The sequence below is a fragment of the Eucalyptus grandis genome, chromosome 10 (assembly GCF_016545825.1).
Source record: "Eucalyptus grandis isolate ANBG69807.140 chromosome 10, ASM1654582v1, whole genome shotgun sequence".
NCBI lineage: Eukaryota > Viridiplantae > Streptophyta > Magnoliopsida > Myrtales > Myrtaceae > Eucalyptus > Eucalyptus grandis.
In genome coordinates, this window is record NC_052621.1 from 29,012,750 (window position 1) to 29,028,327 (window position 15,578).

At 39.1% G+C, this 15,578-nt stretch overlaps 3 protein-coding genes across 3 annotated transcripts; 1 reads left to right on the forward strand and 2 right to left on the reverse strand.

Moving 5' to 3' along the window:
• Positions 1-518: 518 nt before the first annotated feature.
• LOC104422669 (hypothetical protein) lies at positions 519-2,634 on the reverse strand. The gene is made up of 5 exons (XM_010035061.3): positions 2,341-2,634; positions 2,121-2,244; positions 1,215-1,285; positions 1,047-1,133; positions 519-971 (listed from the first exon to the last, which is right to left on the reverse strand). The coding sequence occupies exons 2-5, from the start codon at positions 2,209-2,211 to the stop codon at positions 705-707; spliced, it is 516 nt and encodes a 171-aa protein (XP_010033363.2). The 5' UTR covers positions 2,212-2,244; positions 2,341-2,634; the 3' UTR covers positions 519-704.
• A 1,404-nt stretch (positions 2,635-4,038) lies between these two features.
• LOC104422670 (hypothetical protein) lies at positions 4,039-8,090 on the forward strand. The gene is made up of 9 exons (XM_010035062.3): positions 4,039-4,224; positions 4,865-4,890; positions 5,085-5,175; positions 5,264-5,473; positions 6,663-6,785; positions 6,899-6,956; positions 7,053-7,126; positions 7,495-7,583; positions 7,674-8,090. The coding sequence occupies exons 1-9, from the start codon at positions 4,120-4,122 to the stop codon at positions 7,741-7,743; spliced, it is 846 nt and encodes a 281-aa protein (XP_010033364.2). The 5' UTR covers positions 4,039-4,119; the 3' UTR covers positions 7,744-8,090.
• Positions 8,091-13,480: 5,390 nt separating this feature from the next.
• LOC104422671 (myb-related protein 315) lies at positions 13,481-15,206 on the reverse strand. The gene is made up of 3 exons (XM_010035063.3): positions 14,799-15,206; positions 14,566-14,695; positions 13,481-14,254 (listed from the first exon to the last, which is right to left on the reverse strand). Exons 1-3 carry the CDS (start codon positions 15,037-15,039, stop codon positions 13,687-13,689), a joined length of 939 nt encoding a protein of 312 aa, XP_010033365.1. The 5' UTR covers positions 15,040-15,206; the 3' UTR covers positions 13,481-13,686.
• Between the last annotated feature and the right edge of the window lie 372 nt (positions 15,207-15,578).

The window sequence follows — 15,578 nt, forward strand, 5'->3', positions numbered from 1 at the left end:
TTCTATTCTTAAAATAAAAATTTATTCTATTCCCTCAATGAGTTTATGTGCATGAAGACATTTGATAATTATCTAAAATTTATATTCTTAAAATAAAAATACATCTAATAAAATCTTAAATTTTTTTATAAATTAAAATTTTTTTTTAAATTTTTATTACTTTCATTTATGTTTTTTTTTTTTCTTTTTCCATCCCCTTCTTCTTCTTTGGCAATGACCAATGACGAGTTGGGCAAGCTCATGTGGCCACCGGGCCATCATCGTGATCGGTTACCGGCAATGAGAAAAAAGAAGAAAAATAAATGAAAAAAAGGAAAAAAAAAAAAGAATAGAAAAAAAAAAATTGACTTGATTCTCAAATTATTTTTAAAAATAAAAATCAACTTTCTTCTACTTCTTAAATCTATTCCAAATCTATTCCTAAAACGAAAAAATTATCAAATGAATTTTATTATTTTTTTCCAAAAAAATAAAAATAAAATCGATTACTACCTAGCCAATTAATAAACAGGCCTAAGTCGTCTCAATTCTTTTCCTGGTTTGAGGAAGGATAGGACCTAACCCGAAGGGAAAGAAGTTCCAAGGAACACAACTACAAAATATATATATAAAAACTTGATACATCAGTATATCATCCAGAGCAAAATTGGTCAGCATCCATGTGTTCTGTTGCACAAGGAACGGAAAATTCAGCAGGCTGCCGATTAGTGGCGCTTCTTACCGCCGCGCTTCTTTCCTCCGGACTTCTTCCCAGCTTTCTTCTTGCCTTTCCCGCCGAAACTCTTCCTCTTATTGTTCTCACCGTCTCCGGATGGGGTCGGTTGTAGTAAATGCTTCACATTGAGGACCCCTTTCTTGAAATGACCATCAATCGACTTCAATACTCTGTCCTCGGGCTTGCGCCTATCCTCCGGCCTCCCTGCGCTGCTCCAACTACTAGACTTCCCCCCAAATCGTTGAAGGATCATATTCTAGAGCACGCAAACATATTGTTAGGCATGAACTGTTACGTACAGATTATCAGAATTGCAGTGTTTTGAAATCACCTCTTGCCACATTTTCTCTTCTCTTTTCTTCTGGTTCTTCATCATGGGTCGAGCCACACTCAGAGGCAGTCGCTGCTTCTTAGGTGCCTGTGTTCAAGATAAGCCCAGATGAGATGAATGAAATACAAGCTCCTTTTACTTGATAGTAATGCAGGCTAATGTGCTCACCTTACCACCTAAGGAAACCACCTTTTTATTCTCTAGCTCCTTCCTCTCTTTCCATGTCATACGAGATGATCCTGAAGGAAAATTCCAGCAATTTAAGGGATGAGCAGAGATTTTTGAAGAAAAAAAAAATTGATGCAAAGGAAGTCTGTCTCTCGAAAAATAGGGGATTCATAAGTGCAGAGAAACATGATGAAGCCTTGCGACCTCAAAGCACATGGGCACAAAAGACACCAAAACTTAAACCAGACATTCACCTTAGACATACCCCGCAACCCAGAAATAACAACACTAATCTTCCACTGTGCCGGCTTTGATTAAGGTCCTCACTGCAGACCACAGATATATACAAAAGGAGCAAAATTCCCCTATATAAACTCAGCCAACCTCGAGCTGAAATAAACGAGCCAAGTCACTCCTGAGGATTTTCTAAAGAATCTCTACCTCCTCCATTATCATAGCGACACCAAACCCAAAGATGGCCCATTACACATCAGGAAACTTCAGCACAGGCAATCTTCACAAAACCATCAAATTACAACTACAGTGTTACACAACGTCCCGTCCATTTGCTGCCGCGGGTATCAATAAGCTCATCCAGTTGAAGCTTGCCTCAGTTAGCTTATCTATATTTCGTCTCTACTTCCCATTGGAGCATCAGAAATTCCAACAGACCCACCACCAAACCACAATCCTCATAAACATCCATAGGCATTCAACTAACCGATAGCCTAATAGCTTTCAAAGTGTCGGAAACGCAGCTCATGCCGAAACGGATTGAAACTCTATTATAACCGAACGTATAGACGTCGCGAACACACCTTCGGAAACCCTAAGCCCGCATCTTCAATTCAAACTGGGAAAAAAAGGACAAGGACACGAAAGAGAGGAGGGCGGCGCGCGACATACCCAGGAACTCGACATCCCTCCTGATCGTCCTGATGTCCAATTCAGGACCCGTCTCCCCCTTCCCGCTGTTCGGTTGTTTCTTCTTCGCCATTTTCCTCTGCAGCTTCGCGCCGGCAAGCTCTATCTGAAAGTGAAAGCTCAAAGCTTTGTGAGAGAGAGAGAGAGAGAGCAAGAGAGGCGTCAAGGGAAGCAGAAGTAACAAGAATCTGAAGCCAACTACCTCTGGAAAACAGGTAAGTCGGCAGTCGACGAATCAGGCCCGCTTCCGCACGAAGCCGAAAAAGGCTTCACCTTTCTCCACGAACCTCGCCTCGGCTGGGGCTATCGGATGCGGACGGCGCTGAAGGTGCTGTCAAACAGCGCCGTCGACGGCGTCTGGCGGCGGCGGAGGACTCCGGTGACTGGTCGCCCTCGAGGAATCGCTGATCGACTGGGGCTCCGCCGGATCGCCTTTCCGCTTTATCCCTTCCGCGGCTCTGTGCTTCTAAGTTCGACCTAGCAAGCTTGCTGAATCTCTTTCTCCGGACCTCTTTTCCTAGCCGAGTATTTTATTTTAAATTGGTTATATTTTCACAAATTATTTTTCTAAATCCGACCAAATTAAATTGATATTTTCGCAAATTTACTACTCAATTTTCTAATCCGACAAAACTCAATTGAATTGAAGTATGATCCAAATATATATATATATATATATATATATATACATATATATGATACGGATAAATACAAGGATACCCATATGAATAAGAGTGGAGAAAACTAACTAAAATAAACCGCATGGAATTTGGATTTTCGTAAAATTTACCCATTGTAAATACTAACGCCTATGTCCATATTAAAAGAATTTTATCAAGATAAACTGGATTTGGCCAATTTGTTGTTGAAAGATTTCATGTGAAAATTTACTAAAGTGTAGATTTCATTGGACAATTGTAAGTTGCGAAGGAATTATCAATTTTATGATATTAAGTAAAGATGGTTTCTTACTTTTAAGGGATTGTTTTTTTTTTCCCTCATTCTTCCAAATTTTCTGAATCCATTATTCTATAAATATTCTATCACCCCACAAACGTGTAAAGAAATAATCATTATATTTTAAAATTGACTTTATTAGAAAAAAATTTCGAATCTTGAAATACAATTCTTCTTTCACACGTGTGCACAATTTCTTCATTTTTGTCAATCTCTTTCTACTATTTAATAATTCAAAGAATACGCAATAAGAAGGTTTTTAAAAATCTTCTAAATGTTGACTTTTTACATAGATGGAAGTTGTGTGCAATTTTGCTATTTTTTTGGAATAACCTATGCTTGTGAGTTTACTCAAGGTCACAAGCATAGGGCAAAAAAAAAAGAAAAAAACTTTAAAGTATCTTTATTTCTTTAATCTCTCTTTCCACACAAAATATGAAATAATAACAGTTGACGTGAAAAGTTTGCTCAATTTTACATATCAGCCTTTCACTTTGCATATTCAATTTTAGGGAAAATTTTAAATAAGGGACTAAAGTAGTTTATTTTCTTAAATAAGAATTTGAAGTGGATATTATTTCAAATAAGAGTTTGAAGTGTCTATATAATATCAAATGAGTTCAAACCTTAATTTGAGAAATGATGGCACTTTGAATCATTATTTGAAAAAATAATAATATTTCGGGTTTTTATTTGGAATTTTTCCTCAATTTTATAAACTAGTCTTTATATATAAATTAGAAAATTTGGGCCAGCACCAACTGAGCCTGATCCGGCCCGTTAGGGGCCCATGGATCGTTCAGCGTAGGCCCGTCTCACCACACGGTCGATCAACGGTCAAGGGAACCGGGCGGCGCGCGACGTGGCAAGCCCTGATTGGGCAAGCGGGTCGCCCAGAACGTAAGCAGCAAGAAGCTCAATTTTCCTTTTTTCCTTTTTTTTTTTTTTTTTTTCCTCTCGAGCGCTCTCTCCATTTCGCGGCGTGCGCATCGACGAGCTCGTCGCGCATGGAGGGAGATCGGCGATGGCGAACACGGAGCGATGCCGGAAGCCCAGCCCTCTCGCCGCGCTCTTCGTCGTCTCTCTCTCGCTCTGCCTCCGATTCAGCCCAGCCTCTTCTTCTCCGCAGGTGAACCGAGTGCCCTGCGGAATCGCCGCTCGTCGATCGTCCTCGGCGACGGGCGCGTTTCTTCCTTTTACTGTACTTCCGCTGCTCTGTTTTAGCCGAAACGTCACGGGCCGAGCGGGGCCCCGGCGGTTCATGGGGTCGAGGGTGTTTTTGAGAGGTCGCTCTGGTGGGGGATCGATGGAGTGGGGTTGCGTCGAAACGCGAAATTCGAGCTGAGGGAGCGGGGGATCTAGCGATTCGTGGCGAAATTCTGATTTGACTTATGTCGACTGGGTTTTCGTCGATTGTTGATTCGAGGTCTCGGGAGCAGTTTTTCGGTTAGTGCTAAGCGTGACGAGGTCGATGAGAGTTGAGTTGGTGTTCGCTGGATTGGTTGTTTATGTCTACCTCCTGGATCATTTTTGGCATCGAGTGATTGATTATTTTTCGTTTCTGTCGATCTTAGTATTGCTTCCAGTCTGGTTACTGCATTGGGTAATTCCTCGGGTGTTCTTGTTGACTTGTTGTGGTTTTCTCTGGAGTTTTTGCTGGCGATGTGTTCCGGTCCTTGATCTTGTTTGTTTGGTGGCATTTGCATGTTTTCTATTGATTGATCATCTTTATGCCGCGAGGAACCTGAAAATTCGTTGTGATGCTCCAGGGTTTTCAAGGGTCTGCAGCTGCAAGGTAATGTTGCTCGCCCATCTGGAACTTGAGACGTTGGATACATGTTCGGTGAAAAAAGATTAAGCAACTTGAAAGTTGACACTTCAGCACCCGATATCTTAGTGTTCGGTCCACTTGAAACGTGCATATACCATCTTTGCTCCTGCTTTACCTGTTCATCTGTCTGATGATCTAGACTTTGGATGTCTATTCAGAGGCTTAAAGCAAGATCAAGGGAATATCCATGAGCATGAAGTACACTGTTCGAGAGAGAGGAGCAGATCTGCTTCAAAAATAATTGAGGAGGTAATCATTAATAACAACATTCCACTCTATGGACGTTCCTTTGATTTTCTTTTGACCAAAATACATACCCTTTCCATGGTTCTTGTAGTATCTCATGCCCTTTATAGAAAAAGAGAGGTACCAGCTTCCAAATAAGTGTAGACTTCACCCCGATTATAACTTGTACGGAGATCAGGAGCAACATAAGATCCACGTGGATATAAATGAATGGCGATGTGGGTATTGTCGGAAGAGCTTCTATGAAGAAAAATATCTTGATCGGCATTTTGATAACAGGCACTATGATTTACTAAATGTGGTAAGTGGCCCCATGTTTGTGATATCTTTCAATCAATCAATAGCATTATCTATTTTGCCTCACCCTGACATTTATATTACTCTAATACAAAAAATCAGTTCCTTTCAAGCTTTGGATAAGTCTATTCCAGCTGAGTAAGACCTAATCAAAATTAATGAAGACCACATTTATCTTATTATACATGTCAGGGATTTGTCTGGAAGTAAAACATGAAAATGCTAGGGCTCAACCTTGCTGAATAACCTATTGAAGTTAGTGCGTTGTTCCATTTTTGCTTGTATTGAACTGTTGGGCCATTGTACAAAAGGTATTGGTGTTGTTCATGTATTTATATATGTATATACCTATGTAACTCGATGTGGTGTGACTTGCTATTGCAGATATATTTACAGTTGTGTACAAATTAGAAGCTGGAAACTGCATCTATTCTCTTGGGCAACTTCTTTTGATTGCTTGTGGTCAATTCATTTGACATGAAATGGGATTTCCAAAGGCAGTTTAAACTTTGAATAACTTTGTGGAAGGGACATTGTGAATGTGGGTGGATGTAGTGATCTAGTCATCTCTGAATCTAGAATGAAATTGGTGACCCTGCTTATCATAATCCATTGTTCATTTGAGTTGAAACTAGAGCAATACGATGGTATTTTCTCAATACTCGAGATTTATACACTGTAAGGAATTCCAGAGTTTTCCAGAGCCAGATTAATTCTGTTGCATTCTATAAAGATGATAAGAATTTGTTCCATGCCATCGCTATCATAAAGTATCTGCCAGTTTGAAAGCCTCCTTATGCATCATATGGTTTATTGGATTCTAAGGTTGCAGCTGTACTAGGTGTAGCATTAATCAAGACCTGAGTTGACAATGTTAGAGGTTTCTGGAAGGGATGATGAAAGGCCCTTGGTTTCGCTTTTATTAGGCAAATAAGAATTCTATTCATTTACTTGCATAATTTGTTGCCTAATTCTTATCAACTTTCAAGTGAAATTTGCCTTCAGGTACTACTGGATGTTTTTGCTTGATTATAGTTTTGAGGAATGGTGATGCTACACCATTCCAGCTAATGGCCCTCATCTTAAAGTTATATACCATACTCTTTGAGCTTTAAGCTGATATAGGCATTTGTCTATCGATATTTTTTAGAGCCTAAGTTCTGTGAAACATGACAAACTTGTCCTACTGACAGAGTCAAGGAAAATGCTTGGCAGATTTATGTGGAGCACTTCATTGTGACCTTGTGATGGATTCCGTGCAGAAGAAGACTAAGTGTAATCCTGCCGCTGCAGTGAGAAATAAACATTTGTGCGAGGTGATCAAGAATTATGTGAAATGAAGTGAATTATGGTTTCGCTTGCTTACTTGCGGTTACATATAGTCTTCAAATGGGAATCATTTAAATTTGCATATTGGCGATTGTTGCAGAGCTTAGCAGATAGCTGCTTTCCAGTCAAAGAAGGTCCTTCATCGAGCCGATTACACGGTACTTTTACAATTCTGGGGCATCTCTTGCTGTGTGTCGCACTACTTGGCTGCTTTATTTAACTAGTATTCCCTGTATTTGCCACTTTCTCAACAGAATTCTTCTTGCGCCAATTTTGTGATGCCCACACTTGCAATGGACGTCAAAAGCCCTTCTCCAAGGGTCGCAGAGTAAGTTCCAGTATTTGACTTTGCTATAGTCTCTATTGCTCAATGTTCTTGGACATTCACTTTGCCTGACTAATATAAGGTTGACTAGAGCGTCAATAGTTCATTAGGATCTATAGGCTGGCTTGTTTTCGTAGTTTTGATTTTCCCATGGTAATGTAGAAGCTCTGACAGAGGTGTGAGGGACACTTAAAATAGGTTTTTCTAGTGTCCATTACCTGTAGCATCCAGGTCAAGCTATTTAATGTAATTATGTAACTGCAAATTGTTGCTGTCAGCATTACATACTGTAAGCTCATATGTAGCGTTGCTCATTTTTTCCTTCCTCCCCCTGTTCTCCTTTACTACAATCTTTCATCGTTACCATGCAGAAGAGAAGAAGCATATTCTTCATCGCCATGTCTATTCTGGTTCTCTTGCTGTTGCCACTGTTCTATCTCTTTGTTTACTTGTATCAAAGGTATGTCTCGTCGGTACCTGATATTCTCCTGTTTTAGAGCTTACTGAATATTTGTGTAGTTTTTACAATATCCTGTCGTTCTATACATAGGGGAATAAGAAGAGGTACACAAGATTTGAGGCGCGTCACAGAAAGTACACGGAAGAAAAAACCGTCTTGAGTTTGTGGGTTCACAAACTCTTAAGCTTGATTGTGTCCTTTTCTTCCCTTTTTTCTGTATCGTTGAATTTAGCATTAGAACCAACATAGTTTGGATTAATCAACGCCCACATTAGGTGTGTTTTGACTCCCATTTGTCCGTCAGTAGGTCGTGATAAAAAAACGAAAAGCTCAGAGAGCAGGAAGGACCTATGTATTTTTTTTTTTCCTTTTTCTTTACATTACTTTCATGACATTGCATTCCCAACCGGTAATTTTGTTTGATTCGAATTCGCTGGGAATGACTAATCAGTCTTGTCTCATTGTTGAATATAACATGTATGAGCAGCCAAGAAATTTTGTCTAATATATAACATGGGGGAAAGTACACTAGAAGTGTCAAAAGTTGTGGATGACATTCACTCCGATGCCAAAAGTTTCCGTCGGATAACTTAAGTGCCAAATTAGAAAAAAAAAAAAGAAATGATCACTTTGGTGTCATCAGCGAGAGATTCTAGCAAAATTGATTACATGGCTTTTATATTATAAAGAAAAAAGTTGATGTGGCAAAGGAACGACGTGGACGAAGTGGTTTTTCTTTTCTTCTTAAGAAATGACGTCGTTTTACCATTATACGTGAATTGAATTAGGGTTCTTTGTCTACGATCTTTGCCCGACGTTGACCATAGTTCGCTCGCCCACCTTCACTCAGCCATCGTCATAGTTGCTCGACCTAGTGAGCGACAACAAGGTCATTCATGGCGTGCGTGCCCTCTCGTATTGGGTGCCCATCCCCTACTATGTGAATTGATGCTTGGAGGAGTCGTTTTTGGGCTTAGCCCGCCAGGAGAAGGTGGGGAACAACTAGAACGATGGAGGCATGCGGTCATTTTGGGGTGTGGGAGCGAGAAGAGGTTGAGGTTGTTGCTCGGGCAATAAGTGATGGGAAGAATAAGAAACGAAGACGGAGGAGGAGGAGGAGGAGGAGGAAGAGGAAGAAGGGGGTCGAAGGTGGAGACAGTGAAGATAAGGAAGGTGAGGGAGATGAGGAGCGCGTAGATGGAGATGGTGGATTGGGCTCTGTTTAGGAGGTGGCCGGAGTGGGTCTTTTGGAGGGGGAAAAGGAGGAGGAGAGCCTGGGCTTGTTGACAATGTTGGACGAACTAGAGGCGGAGCGGTGTTGATGCTGGTGTTGGTGTTGGTATTGTTCTTCGAGGAGGAAGACGAGGAGGAAGCATGCCCTACAAATTCTAGTTGCTGCTCTTGCCCTTACTCATCATTAGTAAGCTCATTTGCTCGCCTTCTACACCCTCTCTCTTGATTGATTTTGAGGATTTATGGTTCTTACTTGAAGGAAAAATCCAAATGACATTGTTTTGTTGTTTGAATGCCGATTGTATTATCCGGTGAGCCACGTCAAATTTCCGGCTAATCAAATCGACTTTGGCATTAAAATGATCGTTATTTCAAAATAATTTTTTGACATCAAAATGAGTGTTATATACAACTTTTGGTACTTCTAGTGTGCTTATCCCATATAACATGTCTGAGCAGCCAAAAAGTTTATCACCTAAATCAAGAGCAGCAGAATAATCGAAGCAAACTTGAACTTGGGAAAGTTGATTGGAAAACTAATTCGGTACGTGACACTTCTTAAGTGAAGAACAAATTGCCTCTTGTGTCCTCTCACTACTTTGAAATATCAAGTTGACTTATTCTTTCTGATATTATATTGGTCAATATGGTCCATAGAACTGACCTAAAAAAAGAAAAAGAAAAAAAGAAATGTGGTCCATAGAAGCATAGTTGCAATTGACAACAATATTTTAGAAGCCGTCGAAGTCGTAAGCGCGTTCATCTCCAGTGTTCAAGGCTGAGTACGATTAACTATATTTATACATTTTCTCGAGGTCACCTTGAAGATGACAGACTTGTATGCTCCCGTATTATTCTAGGGGCGTGAGATGGATGGCCTGTCACAATTAGTGATCCTAAGCTTGGTAGGGCTGGCGGCATAGCCATATTGGGAAGATTTACCTTGTCTCAAATTTCACTTGATTCAATTAGGTCCCGAATAAGACTCAAACTTGAGTCGGGTTATTCAATGGGGTCGAACTCCCATGAAATTTAATTAGTGTAACATTATTTTGGATGATTCGATGTAGTTACTCGAAACGGACAATCTGATTATAATCTTACATGATTTGGTCGGGTTGGGAATCTGATTTAAGCCAGCCTATTGCGGTCCTGTTAATATAAGTCCGAAGATTCATAAACTCCCCCACCATTAGCAAAACACTAATGATGGTTGTGCACACCTCAACAAGGACAAGGGATCGTGAAGACCTACCACCACCAAAAGGCATGAGTCTTACCACCAACTTGCCACGACCTCGCTTACATGGACAATACTTTCGATGCTATCAAGCTCGAGCCCATCATCAATTTGCTATAGTTAAAATAAGAGATGCATGAATGGAACAACGATAACAATACAACGAAGATAACAAAAACATACAAATCCTTAGCTCCTTCAAAAGATGGACACTTAAAAACTATTCTATCCATAACCTTCTTTAATGACTTCATGATGCTTCTTCAATGTACCTATCCTCAACCCCAAAGAAAGGAAAAAAAGGGAAAGAAAAGAAAGGAAAAAAAAGGAGACACCCATATCATTGCTCTCAAAAGTCAAACTTTCTGACTAGAGCAACCATGATAGGAACATAAATTAGGCTCTCATATTCCTGTCTTCTTTAAAAACATGGTCCTTCTCAAATCCTCTCGAAAACTTATCCTTCCCCAATTCTATATTCCCGTACAAATGATGACGCCCTCTATAATTACATTGATGACGACAACCACATGCTTTGCACCATCTTATTCCCCTCATTTTATCTTAATTAATCTAATAATTAGGTAAATAAACAAAAAAAATCTCCAACTTGATGTTTACGTGGTACGTGATTGTGTCGCTGGAATCCTCCTGGAAAAGCCCAACTTAACCATGGCATTAGACAGAGCAAAGAGTTGTTATATTATTTCTATATTTTTGTAAATTTTCCACACATTTTCATAATTGGAGTAGACTTTAGAGGAATGTAGTTAATAATTATATTATTTCTATATTTTTGTAAATTTTCCACACATTTTCATAATTGGAGTAGACTTTAGAGGAATGTAGTTAATAAAAGGAAGCAATATTCTTCTCTCTCTCTCTCTCTCTCTCTCTCTGGTTCATGAGAGGTGGCTTTGAATATATATGGGGTTATGGGGTTGGTGCTGCCTGTGGTGTCCTCTCGAGCTCCTTAGGGGCCACAACAGCCAAAAAAATATTTGTGTACACATGATTGTTTAACTTGTAGGTTGAAATTCGAGTAAGTACTAACTAGGAGAGTTGATTAATCAATTATTCAAATGATTCTTGAACTTTGACTCAAAGTGCATTATCATCCGTAGACTTTTAATTTGCTCAATATAATCTCTAAATTATTAATATATATTTGATCTAATCCCTAAATCATATGAAAATATTCAATATCATAATACAAGTTAATGGAGTTTGTTGATGTGGTTTCCAACACGTTGTGTTTGAATGGTGGGTGACAAACAAAAGTCATACTTGGATTATTCAAGCATCATATTCATCTCAAATAAAAATATAATAATTCACGCTATCAAATTATAATCAACACATGAACGCCCTAATTTTTTTCCTTTCCAAAGTAAATAGATAAAAAGATGCACATATTGACTCACCACTTTTAACACTAAACTTAGCATATAATAATTCACGCCATCAAATAACGTCTAATTTGTCATTCGAGCATATAGAAAGACAACATTAAACATTTATCAAAACTTTGGGAACCAAATTAAATAAACTAAAAGCTAATGAATGATATTACACATAAGGTTAAAATTCAGAAATTATTCGCATTATTTTCTCTAAAAATAAGGTACAGTTTAGTTTAGAATTCGGATTTCAACGATAGGTAGGACATTATACCCAAGCTTTCTATTTTATTGTTTTTCACTTTTTCCTTTGGGTTTAACCTGAAAATTAATCAACGGATACTTTTAATTTTCTCAATAGTGGGGATTTGCGAGTCAAAATAAGGCGATTTATTTCCTCTAAAAATATGTGTTTTTCTCCATGCCAATAGATTTCAAGAAGCGCCGGTAAGTATTAACATATTCATAAAACACATTGGTAAAAGAAATTTTCGGTCACCTAATGTTTCGATAACTTCTAGTTAATTTATTAACATATTCATAAAATTACCAGTATTGTCTTTTACAATTTGCAAATTATCATTTTTGTTCAATTTTTACCAATTTATGTTTATCTTTCTTACCAACTCTCTTATAAATTTACCAGTCTATATTTGAGTAATATGCCAACTTTTTATGATCGGAAATTACCAACTCTCATTTAGGTCACATACACACATTTATTCAACTTTTATATCAATTTGCCACCCTTCCTTTCCATGACGTACCAGCTTTTCTCTGGTAGAAGTGTTAATAAATCCTGACAACTTGTACCCAATCGATTTCTTTTACTGGCATCTTTTTTTTACGGTTACCAATGCTTATTGAAACTTATCAGCATCGGCAAATCCATATTTTCTAACGCGGAACAATTAAAGTATGCATTGAAAAATATTGTCGACGTATATTTATCCCATTATCTTGAAGTTAACTTGACTCTGCTAAATAATTGATTATTCTAAATATTCAAATAACCGATGTGCTCATATGGGGCGACCTTGAGCTGTTCGTGGGCGATTCCATCTCAGCTGTTTCGCGGAAGGTTCCCTTTGAAGGAGTCCCCTGGATTTGAACAAAGCCCTCTTTCCAAGCAACTACCCAAGCTCACGGGTCTACGAAGACTCACCAATTCCTGGTTTTATTATGTATGTTCCAAAGTCTTGATTATTTATTGAAAAACCATGGTTTAGATGGTCGCGAATCATACCGAAGCACGCATCTAGCTCAAGTTGTATGCATTGAGATGATCATGGAGTCAACCGAGAATAAGACTAATTGTATAGACGAAGTCAGACCTTTTGTTTTCAATGTATTTTTTTTTTTGATCTGGTGAGAGATACGTTCTGATTTCGGCGTTTGTGTTTCATGCACGTCCGTAGAAGGAGCTGAGATCCGAGGACGCACTCCTCCTTAAGTGCTCGGCACGTATTCGTAGAGTTCGAGAAATTGTAGGTTTGGCCTCCCGACAATAACGCGTAACATAAAGTGGAAATTGAAGAGGCAAGCCTCATAAAGCATGTTTGAAGTAAACAAAACCATTGAAGGACAACCCAGAAATCGATACACGAGATACGGGAAATCAATTGGGATTGCGTTGCTTTTGTTGGATAGGTTTTTGAGATAGATCTACTACGTTTGATGACTCGTTGCCCAAGAAAGTTAAAGAAAAATTTGACATTTTACAGCAAGGTAAGATGGGTAATACCGTGTGTTACTAAGGTTTCACAACGGCTGATATTTCAGCAATATCCTTATTTGTTATAGCAAGTCGAGGGCATCTTGCAAATTACATAGTGCCCTCATGTCGTTATTTCACAAAGAAATGGACACTGACGGTTATAGAAGAACTTATCTTTCGCGATAAGATATGTAAGTGTTATAGAACCAAAACTTATAAGTGAAGGGAGATGGCATATATATAAATAGCAAATTCAATATACTTTAACCGGTGTTACGAAGTACAAACAAATTTGTGATAAATGGAGCATCTATTATTGATTAAGATGAAAATCGGAGCAAACAAGTTTTTTACATTCATGAATGGTACATCACGATCTTGATCACCATAATCTTTCTTCGATAAAAGAAAGAGAAAAGGAACCCATACTTTATTGCTTGGCTAACTAAGAACGCTTATCATGAAACAAAGAAAAGGAGGGAAACGACAAAAAAAAAACTTGCAAATTAAATTTCAAAATCTGTCTTCAAAGTAGAAGAGCTCTTGTTCTAAGAAATCAAAGCCATCCCAGGAAAGCATAGAGTCCACACTATCAACCCATTGTTGGACACCACCACCATTGTGGTGTTCTTGGAGTGATGATGATGAGCAATTAGACTCTCCATTGGAATTAGACTGGTTCTGTGAAGAATCCTCCCTGCAAATTGAATTGGAGCTCTGTGAGATTGACCTGTTCGATTCTTGATTTAGCCCCTGAACTCCTTCATCAAGACTGCCACACAGCAGCAATTCATAGTTGTTCAACAGAAAGTCAGTTGCTTCATCCAATTTCAAGTGGGGTTGCTCTTGCTGTTCTTGGGTGTCCATGGACTTTACTTTTGAGAGCACTCCCTCTTCTTCTTTAGATGAATTGGTTTGGCCCTCTTCATCACCATTTTTGCTGTGATCTTCCTCTGTAATTGGCTGGTGATTGATGGGGTCTAGTCCAAGTTGCTTCAGCTTCTTCTTGATCCTCGTGTTCCAATGGTTCTTGATCTCGTTGTCTGTGCGACCAGGGAAATGGGAAGCGATCTTAGACCACCTGCATCACAACCATTGAGAGACACTCGTTATATATCAATGCCGTGGCCTGACAACTTAGCTACGCAACTATTATCGACAATTCATACATCGCATCTCTTTCCGTGTCTCGAGTTATCATCACATATCTCTCTGGATTGGTGGTTAAGTTTCATGGCTTTTAAATCGTATTTCCTGACATTCAATGCCCAAATGATCATGGCACTTGACAGTTGCCTGAGTTACAAGGTTTCTCTAGTTGTTTGGCCGCCCCCCAAACAGTAATTTACTTGTGCAAAACTGAGGCGTGCTAAGTCAAAATGTCACACGTACCTGTTGCCGAGACGCGAATGAAGCTGAATTATTTGGTTCTCTTCCATCTCAGTGAAAGCGCCTCTCTTGAGATCTGGCCTCAGGTAATTGATCCACCTTAATCTGCAACTCTTTCCACACCTCAGCAGGCCTGATTCATTGCCAAAACCACTCAACAGTTTGATCCATTTAAATTGCTAAAAGAAAGGAAAACAAAATAGCAATGCCTGAGAACGAAAAATAAAATAAATTACCTGCAAGTTTAGGCACTGTCCTCCAACAATGAATGCCATTATTGAGGATGAAGTTCACGAGCTTGTGGTCTTCCTCTATAGTCCATGGACCACGCTTCAATCCCACCTTATCACAACAAGGTTGCCTTCCCATTTTCCAGTTCAATCTTCCCAAGAAAGTGCAGGAAAATTTCTTTCCCTTTCTCCGACCCCAATCCGAGACTGAAATGCTGATGCAATAAAGCCTAGAGGGTGCTCGCATCGAAGCTTATAAACCAGCAAAGATTCTGCCAGTTAGGCCGGACCATATGGTAGAAAACAAAGCAAATTGGCCTTGTTTTTTAAAGAGGAAGGCATGATTCAATAATGGGATGCATTTTTGAATTCGTTTTGTCGGAGAGAAGTTATAATAATGAGAAGATGTTAGACAAATGCCGACTGCTCTTAATTGAGACAAGGTAGGATGTCCTCATTGTTAAAAGAACTGAACGTGGGTCACTCTCGTTGACAAAATCTTATTCTTAGTTTTTGTTAGCCAAATTCTTTCGCTCTTATTGGGTTTATATTTAATTTAGAGAGGCGTATTAGGAATTTAAATATCTTTTAGATTGATGCGATTTTGACCCCAAAATGCTGGCCAGCTTTTGTCTTAGGAGGCAAATTCTCATCAGCTTCTTATTATCTTCAATATAATGAGGAGAGCTGCCCTCACCAAATTCATGGACTTTCTGCAAGTTCCAGCCATGGAATCAACTTGGCGTTGGTCCACTTTGAAATATACTTGATGAGAAAATTGACAGA

What these genes read in the sequence shown, in the direction of transcription:
- LOC104422670 (XM_010035062.3), top strand. Translation starts at nt 4,120, where the DNA reads ATGGCGAACACGGAGCGATGCCGGAAGCCCAGCCCTCTCGCCGCGCTC. An exon ending in CAAGGGTCTGCAGCTGCAAG is followed by an intron (nt 4,891 to 5,084) that starts GTAATGTTGCTC and finishes ATGTCTATTCAG; the next exon opens with AGGCTTAAAGCAAGATCAAG. An exon ending in TTCATCGAGCCGATTACACG is followed by an intron (nt 6,957 to 7,052) that starts GTACTTTTACAA and finishes CTTTCTCAACAG; the next exon opens with AATTCTTCTTGCGCCAATTT.
- LOC104422669 (XM_010035061.3), bottom strand. Translation starts at nt 2,211, where the DNA reads ATGGCGAAGAAGAAACAACCGAACAGCGGGAAGGGGGAGACGGGTCCT. An exon ending in GAGGGATGTCGAGTTCCTGG is followed by an intron (nt 1,286 to 2,120) that starts GTATGTCGCGCG and finishes ATTTTCCTTCAG; the next exon opens with GATCATCTCGTATGACATGG. An exon ending in TGGTTTCCTTAGGTGGTAAG is followed by an intron (nt 1,134 to 1,214) that starts GTGAGCACATTA and finishes TCTTGAACACAG; the next exon opens with GCACCTAAGAAGCAGCGACT.
- LOC104422671 (XM_010035063.3), bottom strand. Translation starts at nt 15,039, where the DNA reads ATGCGAGCACCCTCTAGGCTTTATTGCATCAGCATTTCAGTCTCGGAT. An exon ending in GACAGTGCCTAAACTTGCAG is followed by an intron (nt 14,696 to 14,798) that starts GTAATTTATTTT and finishes GCAATGAATCAG; the next exon opens with GCCTGCTGAGGTGTGGAAAG. An exon ending in CATTCGCGTCTCGGCAACAG is followed by an intron (nt 14,255 to 14,565) that starts GTACGTGTGACA and finishes GTTGTGATGCAG; the next exon opens with GTGGTCTAAGATCGCTTCCC.